General features: G+C 38.0%; 1 protein-coding gene across 7 annotated transcripts in view; it reads right to left on the bottom strand.

The window, feature by feature from the left end:
• Positions 1–12,508, bottom strand: part of TNRC6B (trinucleotide repeat containing adaptor 6B) — a 128,017-nt gene that overhangs the window by 89,861 nt on the left and 25,648 nt on the right. For 4 of the 7 annotated variants that reach the window (XM_074539420.1, XM_074539425.1, XM_074539426.1 and 1 more), the window contains exon 4: positions 3,030–3,097. The exons of the other annotated variants lie outside the window; for them this stretch is intronic. In XM_074539420.1, coding sequence (XP_074395521.1) covers positions 3,030–3,097 — 68 coding nt within the window. The remainder of the gene's footprint in view (positions 1–3,029; positions 3,098–12,508) is intronic. 7 annotated transcript variants of the gene reach the window in all.

The raw sequence follows: 12,508 nt of genomic DNA, 5'->3' as shown, positions 1-12,508 counted from the left end.
GTTGCTTGTTGTTGCTGGGCTTCTTTGCATTTTTTGTCTGTGTGTTTGTTTAATACTAGAAGGCAAAAATGCCAAGTTTTTATCCCTGAGTCAAACTGGGGAAATAATCTGTTTCATAAAGTGCCAGAAATCATCCATGGATGCTGGCTCCTTGCATTCAGTTTTGAAGCTATACTTTAGCAAAGGAAATTTCACATGAAACCGGGGCTAGGTAAGAACTATTGCATCCACTGGAAGTCTCTCAGAAGCATCTTTTTATTTCTGTTCTTTCACTGTCCAGTAAAGCTTTGAGCCCATAGAAATGCAGATAAATAGTAAGAAATTTGCAGGGCTTTCCTAGGAGGTGACACTGGCAGACTACTCTGGAACCCTGGTGCAAGTTCACTCCCATGCTGAAACCGTATCTTCTGAACGCTTCCTCAGTAATCTCAGTGCAGAGCTACCCAGGTCAGGCTGCCTAATGAAATGCAATTAAATTACAATGGCCAACCTTCCTGAAAAGCAAATTAGAAAGCAGTCCAAGAAAAACCATTCCATCTGCATAGCTGTAGAGGCAGTAGGTTCTACTAAGTCTAAGGACAGCTGGAAAGGGAAGGAAGCATCTTCAGTGGATCAGCTATTTCTGTAGAGAACATCTGAATTAGAGACTCTACATTCAAACTTAGAATCTACCTTTCACTAACAAGCTCCAATTTTATTTCAAGCCAGCTAGGAGGACAATAGTAGACTGGGTACACCAAATCACAGAATCACTGCAGGTGGATGGGATCTCTGAGATAATCAGTCCCATGCCTTTGCTCAAAGCATGGTTAACTAAAGCAGGCTGAAACAGAATTAGGGTTGTGCTCAGCTGAGTTTTCAGTCACTTAAAGGGCCATGAATGCACAACTTTTCTGGGTAACCTCTTCTACAGGTATGCCCATGTTTAACATTAAAAAAAGAAAATTTTTTCCCTTGTGCTTGAGTGGAGTTTCCTGTATTTCAGTTTATACCAATGGCTTCTGGCCTCTCCACCTGGCCCTGCTGTGAAGAATTTGGTTCCATCTTCCTTAGTCTCCTCATCAGATACCTATACACACACATAATAACATCATCCCCAAGTTTTCTTATCTCAAGGCTAAGCAGCCACAGCTTTCTCTGCTTCTCCTCTGTCAGATGCTTCAGAGTTCCTCTCTGTCCTCTTTCAAAAACCCAGTCCAGTATGTTGATGTCCAGCTAATCCCCACTGCAAGTAAGTAATAATACAAAGAAGTAACTTCAGATTTTTTTCTTCCTTCTCTTATGACAAGAGGTAAACTCTGTCAAGGCAGACAATTTTGTTAGTTAGCTGAAAATTTGATATTGTGGGTAGAGAAATATTCAAGTGATTGATTTAAATTTAAGAGCAATACCCACAATTGAATTTTGCTGGCATTATGCTACTATTAGTTGCATAAAACAACTACCTTCAACTCTTTGTTGCATTACTAAAATTGCACCTTTAGACTTCAATCTAAATATTTTCAAGAATGAACTCCTACAGCAGAATCTGTATGACAAGGTTCCAGATGCCACCTGAGCACAAATTTATTAGTTAAAAATTAAAAATACTGCCTATTGCTAATCTTATATTCTTTAATACCCGGAGATTTCAAGAAGAGAGATAATGTTTCAAGCCACTGGAAAAGCTCCAGTTAAAAATCAGATCAACTCCAAAGTAATTCTAGTTTCCACTTGCATTTAAAATAAGACACCTAACAAACACAAGGCTATATCAAATCCAACACAACATCCCTCATATTATTCACTACAATAATGTATTTCATTAAACTACTAGATATATAAAGAAGCAATTCAGGAGAGCAGAAATCTAACTCCTACTTTTTATTTCTGCTCAAATTTTTCTTCTGGAACTTTTTGAAAGTTTCTACTTCAACAACTTTGGTATTTCTTGGTACCACAGTAAGTTGCTCAATCTGAACAGACAGAAATAATAACAATTACTTTGAGAAGTTTGGCTCATATCCACAATGGAAGGAATGTGCACATTCAGCATTAGAACTCTGCTGACCTCAACTTGCCTACCTCAGAAATGGTTTCTCACTGTCACAGATGCAGTGCACTTACAGTTGCCAGCTTATCTAGGAGGCAAAGCAGACCTTCACCCGAAGCCACATCCCAGCCTTTCTGCAACAAGTGTAGTGAAGATCAACAAGAAATTCTCATGAGGAGACATCCAATTAGGCTTAGGAAAAAAAGAGTTCTGTGATCTAGATTTTCCAAAGACCACCTTCCTGTTTGCTCCAAATGACAGGGAAAAAAAAATTAATTATGGTATCAAAACTGAATTACCATTGCATTAACTAATGAAAAGAATATGGAATACAGCCATCATTGAAGTACTTCTAGGATAAGGCTCTGTTCTTCCTAATTGAACAAACACTCAGGGAAAAAGTCCAACCAGTTTGGATTTCAGTTTGAAATCATATGAAAAAGCCTTTTCCTAACAGAAATCAGTGATTTTCTTCTCTGATCAAGCTGCTTTCCTTAAAGCTCTGTGTACCAGCATCTTATATTGTTCCTCCTCAAAAGAGCATTTTGTTTGTAATTTTTGATCTTTTATTAAAATGCATTCTAAAGAAATAAGGCTCAAAGAGGACCAATCTGCCACATGCACACCAAAAGGAAGGCCCTGGTTCTTTCATATTTCACATTATTTCAGTGAAGAGCAGCTGTATAAAAACTTCACGTACAAACTCACTACGTCAGTGCCAAGCTTCCAGAATGATTATCCCTTTTACAACTATTTCTGATTCATGTGTTGAAATTGCAATGCATATTTCTATGCTTTTACATTTAAGGCAAATCAACATCCTGCCTCTTTTTTTTTTTTTTTCAGCCACCATCCACTATTATATATATATGTGGATATTTGAGGAGCCGAAAGGGTGAGCACCAAGCAACCAACCAATGCTCCCAGCACGCTTAAACGAGAGTGCTTCACACCATTTACTATGGTAAGGCCCTTTTTAAATAAACGTGTGACTCACTGTTTGTTTTCTTCACCAGGAGGTGGAGTCTTGCCATGCCCCTCCATTACAAAATCCTCATGTTCCATCTGCAAAGGCAAGCATTGCAGGTCAGAAATCGGTGGAGCAAAACGCACATCACCTAAAGTGGCCCTTTTCATATGCAACAACTCCAAACAGCCCCTTTACCACAGTGGCTGGTCCAGAACAGATCATGTGGTTTCTTAGCAACATTGTACATCTCCAACCCCATTGCTATGGTATCATTTCATAGCACAAATTTCAGAAAAATCTTGCAAGGGAAAAAGAATGGTTTAATGGCTATAGCAGAATACTGTCAGTCAAGGTACAGAGGTTTTAACTTCTGCTCTGTTAAGGGCTTCCCTTGTCATTCTAAGTATTATTTCTACCACTTCTTCCCTATGGATAAAGCAGGAATTAAAAAAAAGGTTTATCAACATGTAGAGAAAAGAATTAAAATTTTAGAAGAAACTTAAGCGCAGAAAGAAATTGCTGCAAAAGCAGAGTACTTCTTGTGAAAAATAACTTTTCTTTGAAAAAAGACTTTAACTGCACACGAAGCTTAGTTAGCAGGGTAAAAAGAGGCCTAAGGAAACCTCAAATAAATGCTGTTCCAATGACAACATAAGGTAGGCATTTCCTTTGGCTCTCTTGTTAGAAGATTCCAAGGGCAGTAAGGAAGTCTTATGTTTAATTGTTTGCTTTTAAAATATCAATTTTAGCATAGATTTTTCTTTTGGAAAGAAAGAAGAATTACATTATATTTGCTCATTCATTAATTATGCACTCTTCTTTTAATCACTTAATTCAGCCAGAAGTTCTTGCACAGGTAGCAAAAACATTCTTCTCTTTATATAAAAATTCAATACATGCCATTAGTATTTTATATAAATATCCAGATATAGTTAGCAATGCTCTACTTCATGTGAAGCCAGCAAACAGGTCCCACTGCAAGAGTCAATAAGCACACAACAAAGAACTGAATCATAATCACACAAATCCATTCCACTACATTGAACTGGAAAGAGGAGAGAAACACTATTCAGTCAGTTAAGATAACACAGCTTAGTCAGTCTTTGAAGGGGCAAAAACTCCCCAAACCAAACCAAAATCCATCAGCCACTTCCCCTTGTGCCCCTGCCCTCCCCCAAAAGAGTCAAGTTTACTAATTTGTACATGAATACTTTTGTCAGGTCAAAAATACTTTCAAAACCCCAAAATCAGCATATGGACATCCAACAAGGATACAAGAAATTATGTTATTTGACTGCCCAGGCAGAGCCCTAAGCAAAACCATGAACAAACTGACAAAGTGGGGAACTGTAGGGTGCCAATAACATCCATAAGACAGACAGTCAATCAAATATTATATAAATTCACATTTATTGTATAAATTCACAAATATTGTATAAATTCACATTTGTAAACATATACCCCCATGTCTCCCAGTCCAAATAGTACTTTAATGTAAAAACAATGTTTGAAAACAACAAAATTTTTATTTACAGTTATTAAATAACTTGGACTTTTATCCATATATTCCCACCATATTAGATGCACAAATCTATTTGTACATCAGTCCATACCTGATTCACAAGAGCTCTCTCTAACAGCTGGACTCACACCTGTCTAGCTAAAGACATCCATTCCACTTAATTCTGTTGCTCAAAATACTGAAACACCAAGTGTGTCAATGGGTAAAGTAGTTACAGATTTGTGGCCACATTGCAAAACAGCATGGTTCTGTAAGTGAGAGTAAATGTTTAAGAATTTCTCTTACACAGGAGGTGTTTTAGCCTGTTGCTGGTATGAGACAAGTACAATTCACAGGAATGGTAAGCAAGGGAACCGTTTGTGGCCAGTACTGGGAAGATGAAATGCAGCCTTTGGGAGTAAAGAGGCACTACATACAGCATATTTAGTGCTAAACTAACAAGATTCCCATATAAAACATAAATTCAATATGATGAAGCTGTAGAAAAGGAGGTATCATAAAAAAACCACACACAGACACACACACACAAATAATGACAAATAATAAAGGACCTGAGCTGAGAACAAGATTGTTGGTCCAGGCACAATCTCTTTTGAAAGAACTAGAGAACCCTATCTGCTTTAAGAAATGTTAAATCAGTTTGCTGTACTTCAGACAGTAGACAGAAGTACCTGAAATTACTAAAATATGCATCATTAAAAAACTTTAGAAGATACAGTACAATAGCACAGACACAAGAAGTTCACAAAAAAAATAACTGAATGAGGAAGTACTCAGGAAGACAGAAACTATACAATATACGAAATAAAGATTAACTGGTAAGGGTTCATTGATAAATAAAGCCAATAATAAAATGCACACACTAAAGAAAGTCATGGGAAGGTCAAGGAATTGACTGTTAGTCAAGAAGAAAATATTTCTTTGAAAATGGATAAACAACTAGACTTGTAGGAAACATTTGGCTGGTCAGGCTCAGAGGACAAAGTGCTGTATGCTGCCTGAGGATGGTATCAAGTGAAGTGCTGCAGGAGTCTAGGATAAGTCCATTAAATATTTTTGCCAATGCCTTGCAGGGCCAGTAAGGCATTTTCTAGCCAGAATTTTAAGATAAACTTTAGCAGAGGTGAAGAGGATCAATCAACAAGTCTAAAGACAGGGCTGCCACTCAGATGGATCTAGACAGCCTGGAGGAGTGGTCCCTTCAGGATTTGTATGAATTCAGACAGGACAAACACAAAACACTGGCACCTGAGAGGCCCTGGCAACAATCCAGGCTGATGAGCGGCTGGGGAGCAGCTCCACAGAAAAGGTCTTGGCACAAAGCATGTGATCATGTGCCAGCAGTGAGCCTTGTCAGGAAAGGTCACCAGCATCCCAGGCTTGATTAAGGTAGAGCCTTGCCAGTAGATGAGGGAACTGATTGCCACCTCTACTCAGAGCTTATTGTTCCAGACTTGGTCTAAAGCCCCTCCCTTTGGGCCCCCACAATACAAGAAGTACACCCAGAAGGTGGATGCAGGAGCCACCAAGATGCTCAAGGAGCCAGAGCACTTGTCCTGTGAGTAAAGGCAGAGGGAACTGGGCTGGTTCAGCCTGGAGAAGAGATAGCTTTGTGCAGACCTTCCAGTGTCTGTACCTACATGGTGGCCAGCGAGCAGTCAGGCTCACCAGAGCAGTACCTGTGACAGGACAAGACACACTCAAACTAGGGAAGTCCAGAATGGACACACGGTAACTTATTTTCACCATGAGGACAGTCAAGGACTGGAACAGATAGCCTAAAGTAGTTTTGCAGTCTCCTTGCTTCAGGTTTTTCATGGACTGACTAGGCAAAATCCCTCACAACAGGTTCTGACCTCACAGGTGACCCTGCTTTGAGCAGGAGTCAGACTGAAACCTGGAATGTCTCTTTGAACCTGAATTTCCCAGCAATCCTGTGAACCCAGGAACAGATTCAGTTTAATATTGAGAGACAACATCCATGAGAAAAACCTACTGAATTCCCAACCCAGTAAGAACTTGTACTTCCATCTGGAAAAGTCTAAGAAAAATATCTTTAAAAGTTGCATAATCAAAAAAATGCCAACAAAATAAAACAACCACCAAGAAAAAATAAGTTATGCTGAAGAAAGAAACACTGAAACGTCTGCAGCAGATCTATAGTATGCCCTCTTTTATAATAGTGTCTATGAGTAGAGACAATGAAAACTCCAACACTCCATAACACTCCAAAAACACGAGAGCTCAGAGTAGAGAACGGTGTAGGCAAAGGGGACATTTCATATAAATAAAATCCAACATTTGGCCGGCAAATCTCCCTCAATGCAAGATCACACAGCACTGAGGCATACACAAAAAAAAAGCAGCATGACAGTATTGTAAGAAACATCACCCCTTTGCTATTACAATGTAAATAAAACCCTACTCACTCTCAAAAGAGCACCTGTAAGAGGATGCACAGAGAAAATGTATTACTAAGCAGACAAAAAAATAGTTCTTGAACAAATTGCAACACTGAATTTCACAAGTCTTTGCAGGTTTTATGGTTTATGTACCTATATGTACAAAGATTTATCTGTGTATTAGAGGATTAGAAACAATAGCAGCATAAGCTTTTCTGTTTCTAGCAATGACATTGCTTTTACAAAGTGAAAGAAGATATTTATAAAGATCACTCAACAGGCCTGATCCAGTGCAGCAATTTCTGCCTTTCTCTATTTGTAGAACCTTGATTCTAACTTTCTTTTGTTTGCCTGCATATGTTAAACAACTTGATGATCAGTGATCTCTGTTTTGCACTTGGAATTCTACAGGTTTTAAAATTTTTGCTAGAAAGTGATACACAGCTTATTTAATGGTCTAAAATTTCTAGAATAAGCTCATAAAGTAATACCCATTTACATCTTCCTGCAACATTTAAAAGTCACTTTATTGGGTAGTTAATCTCAATTCAAAGATATATGTCTGACAAAGAGCCTTCTGAAAACAATTTCTGAGCAAGTAAAATTCCAATAAAATTCAAAAAGCATTGCTTACATATTCATAAAGTTTGTTCTTAGGCCCAGCTATCTATTAATTAAAGATTAAAAAAATACTTCAAAATTCAAATGCTTAGGTCTTATTTTCCCACTGACAGTAATGACATCATACCACAGAAAGAACGAGAATGTGGTACTTCAAGTTTTTGATTAAGGGACTATCTGAGGATGAACTGAAGAGAGGAACAGCACATAAGAGCCACAGTTAGCTGAGAACACACTTCCTTTTCTCCTCCACCCACAGTCCTTATACAATTCCTATGCACATTTCTTCCCCACAAGTCTCTCAGTTTCCCTTCATTCTGTCATCACCCCATCCTCTTCAGCACACTTTGAGTCTTTTTTTAAAGAAAACTGGAGCCCAGAACTCTTGTTAAGTTCCAGCCATCCACAGCATCCAGCAGCCTCAGCAGCTCTGGCTCACGGCAGCATTTGGAAAAGGTGCTGCTCTCTAAGCCTTGAGTCTCTCTTGACTCACGTCCATATTGAGGAAACACAGTTGTCCTCAACACGTAGAAAAAGAATGGAAGGTGGAGCTGGGACAGAGCTCCTGATCTCTTGTACTGCTCCCAAGGAAAGGAGAAAACGTGGAATGGCAGAGGATCTGAAACACTTTAGCTTCTCTTGAGAGGACTGCAGAGGGAGCCATTGATTCCAAGAGGAGGGATCAAAGGAAGCACACTCCACACCTGTTTCTCCTGGCAAGCAATGGAGAAAGATTCAAGATTCTGGCAGCTGGAAGCAGGAACCAGAAATAGACCCTGAAACAGCAGGGGAGGAATTCAATAGAAAACTTTTTTTTTTTTAAAGGATCTGCCAGTTGTTGAACTCTGTATTTTATTATTCCAAAGCCTTTTTCTCTAAATATCCAGGTACTTGTGAATATCCAAATTTCAACACAAATTAATATATTGAGTGTTTTAACTAATGAAAGACAATCTATTTTATTTAAGAAAATCTATTCAGTATTAGACACTCAATACTTAACTTTTAGAAAATGAAATTTATCATGAGCTTCAATGTAATAAACTATTATATTTTTCTGTCCAGAAGTGCAACACCTGTTACTACAGTTTCATACTACTCTTTCTAAAAATATCTTCAATGAGACCCTAATGGATTTGATTAATGAGTAAACCTTATCTCCTAGATAAAGTCAGCAACACTCTGAGGGGTCAGAAAGTTTCAAGGGCAAAAGCCTCATCTTTCCTGAATCCCCATTCCTAAGATTTTCCTAACAAGATTCAACTCTTGCATTAGCTATCCTAGTCCACCAAAGATGAACTGAGCTTAAGAGAAACCAAGCATTTTCTCAGGTATTTGTGAGAAATCCTTTACTTATTATGAAAAGCTTTTCATTTTAAACAGTCTTCTTGTCTTCATCAGTACAAAGAAATGCACTAATGCAACTTCAGAGAGCTGCTATCGCCACCTTTTCCTACTCATTCCATAGTCCCTTTTCAAAGCTGCTTTATTTCCTATTTAAAAACCAAAACAAGCACCCTCCCCCCCTCCAAACAACAAAAAAACCCCAACTAACCAAACCAACAATTTAAAAACCCCAAACAAACAATCAAAACCTCAAAAGGACTTGAGCCAGCCAGGAGATGAAGACTCCAAACTTTTCACTGTCTAGCATCCCAAGCAGACACAACACCAAAGCTTTATGTGGCACATGACAGGACTCTGGTGGGCACCAGCCAAGGTCAAACGCCGCGTTCTGCAGGTTGTGGGCACCTCCTTCCGAGCTTTGAGTGAAGTGATTGTCACACAGCCTACCCCAGGCCCGGCTCAAGAGGGACAAACCCAATCACAACTTCTGCTTTAACACCAACGTCCCTCCCAATCATCAGCAGCACCCACACTGCTGTAAACAGGCCATCAGCGCTTCTTTTGTCTCACTAAGAGTTGTTTTAAAGAGAGTTGCACAACCCAGTCCTCGAAATGCAAGCAATTAGTCACTAGTCACTACTGCTAACAGCGGTGGAAGCTGTGAGATAAAAAAAGAAATCTCAGGGACCATTTGAGGTCTGACAGAAATGTAATCACTACTAGAAATGAAAGGAAAGCTGAGTCACCTCTCTGCCTGGTTTCATTATAAGCACTTTGGACAAACTGCATTGGGGAAAATTTTACTCACTAGGAACAGATTAATTAAAATTTTTATTTAACTTCTTTTAATAAAAATTTAACTTCTTTTAATAAAAATTTAGCTGCTAGCACTTTAATAATTTTTTAGGAATAAATTAGTGTTGAGCAAGCATTTCAAAATACACATAGAATAGAGCAAATTGTTTAGCAGAAGTGGTCTCAAAATGTACTTCTTAGATTAAATCTTAAATTCAGTACACAAATGAAAGCATTAAAAAACCCCTTAGAATTTGTGATTTAAACTAAAAAAAAAAAAAAAACCACAAAAACAAACCCAGCTCCTAAAATGAGAAAGCACCAAGTATTATTCTGAATCACACAGAGGAAAGTCTTAAAGACATGATATGCATGAAAGAGTGGCTGAATTTTTGGTCTCTTTCCAAACTTTGTTGTATTGAGTAACTAAATTTTCACTTGAACCTACTTCTACCTTTTTTTTTCCTTCATTTTGCCAAAGCATAGTCTTGATATATAAAAATCACCACCAAAAATTTGTGAACCTAGCCTAATCAGTATTTCCTTGAAGCTTTTTAGTAGCATCTAGATGGAGCATTTCAGCGTTAATACTACCACACGGTGCTGACTGGTTTTCTGTTAGTTACAGCAGAAGTAAAACTTACCAACATAATCCCTCTGCTAAATCACACTTCACATGCAGAACTCCCTCCTAATCATTTTGAATGCTAACACACTTAGACCACAGTAATTACATTCAAAAGTTACTAATCTGCTACTGGTGTTTGCTATATGCAGCCTAATGGTACTTTAACACCTGGCTCACTGAAACATGACATTAACTAGAAGAAATGCCAACATGTTAACAGAAACAATCATTAAATCATGCATCATCCACGTAAAACAGCAGGACAGGTTGTCAGAGGGAACTCAGTTCATCATTAACCTATGGAGCTCAGAATATGTAATTTATGCTGCAGCTAAACAAGCACAAAAGCTGCAGCAATGGTTAAAGACCAGAAGTTTTGCTTTTAGTTTCAGCTGTCACCAAAGAGTCACGAAGTAATTGCAGAAATAACCTATGGCTCACTTTCTATGTAATATTTAAGATGTTTGTTAACTAATATTCTGTGAAATACCCAGCAGCTTAGCATGAGTTCCCTGCTAAGCTTATGCAGTTTTATAAATACCATGAAAACAAACAGTCACACTTTGGAAATGCTAAACAGGTTGGGATCCCAGCCACGTTTCATACTGTACAAATACAAAAGTTTACTTAATAAAAAATGTATTATTTTTTAATGTATCACTAAGCTGTTTAGTATTTAAAATACAATAGCTAAGTATTTAAAATACAATGTTAAAATACATGTGTGTGCATATATATATATATATATATATATATAATAAATATATATCTTGCTCTGAAAGCAATTTAAACCACCTAGCTGTTTGCAGCAAGATACAGTTCTACCTTATGTCAACCACCAAAGATGTTAAAGTCACTCAAGTCATGGTATGACAGGATATCCAGAAATACCATCTGAAAACTCCAACTCTGAAGCTGCCAAGGCAGCTTTGAATAATAATTCAACCATCTCAGACACAAAAAATGAATAAAGCGTTCTGAATTTAAGCTAAAATGCTTTTCTTCTCCTGCTCCACTCTTGATGATCCATCTTTTAGTGTGTTCCATCCATATACTCCATCCATTTTGTAGTGTATTCTACATATACATAGCATGGATGGAGCCCAGGAAAATATGAATTTAGTAAGACAAAAAGTTCTCCAATTTTATTTAATTAACCTTTTATATTATTCTTCAGCTAAAGAGCAAAAGCATTTCACAAGCCATGAATTCTTGCTAACTTCAGCTACCTTTTACACTTTCATAACAAAATTTTTACACTTTCCATTTAGGGGACACGTCTGACCCAAAAGCCCTTGAACAGTTCACCCCCACCAGGACTTTCAGAAGCCACTCTCACCCAGTGACTCCATTTAGCCAACTCATTTTACAGTCAATTTCCTATTTATGTGCAGACACAGATGAACAAGTTATAGCAGTTTAAGCTGACATCTGTAAGTGGCTGATATTCTAATACACACAATGTTAACCACCCTGACACAGAAGAGAGAAAACATCTCCTACTTGGAGCTGGAAATCTAGATGATGCATTGCCACAAAAGGACAACAGGCATGAACTGCTAAAGGAATTTTCAAAGCCTTAAGAAAGCAGGTGATAATCAGAATCACAGAAAACTAAATTACATTTTTGCATTACACATTTAATCACCTTCACTGATACAAATACTGTTTGCAGCTGTTTGTTAGGAATGACTGAAAGTGACATAAGCCAGGCACACACAAAGTGGTGCTGAAGTTATTCTGCCTTAAGACCAGACAGGGAAGCAACAGAAAGAAGAACTTTCTTTTCTGTGTTCACAGAAATCTGTTGTGTGGATTCTAAACACACAGAAACTAACAGTGGCCCAAAAAGTTCCTCAACAGCTGGAGGCTGAGAACAAATCTGTTATATGTGTATATCAACCCTGCCTTAGGTCTGCATTAGGCATCCACTTTTGACCACTGTCAAAAAGGAGAAGGAATACAGGCAGGAGAAGGAATACCCACAGCACAAAGCTGCTTTCCAGTTTCTCCAGTTACCAGAATGCAAATCCAAACTCATTTTAGTCACAGGGGAGCCACTGACACTGCTGCTTGTTTTTAAAATTTCTCTAAATTTATCAAGATTATTAAAAAGATTAGCTACCTGACAGACCACCAAACCACTAATACAGCCACTCATCTCTGGAAGCAGAGCCTGGGCTTTTCAACA

The sequence above is a fragment of the Zonotrichia albicollis genome, chromosome 4, assembly GCF_047830755.1.
Source record: "Zonotrichia albicollis isolate bZonAlb1 chromosome 4, bZonAlb1.hap1, whole genome shotgun sequence".
Taxonomy (NCBI): domain Eukaryota; kingdom Metazoa; phylum Chordata; class Aves; order Passeriformes; family Passerellidae; genus Zonotrichia; species Zonotrichia albicollis.
The sequence above is the reverse complement of the archived record's forward strand: the minus strand, read 5'-3'. Positions and strand labels throughout refer to the sequence as shown.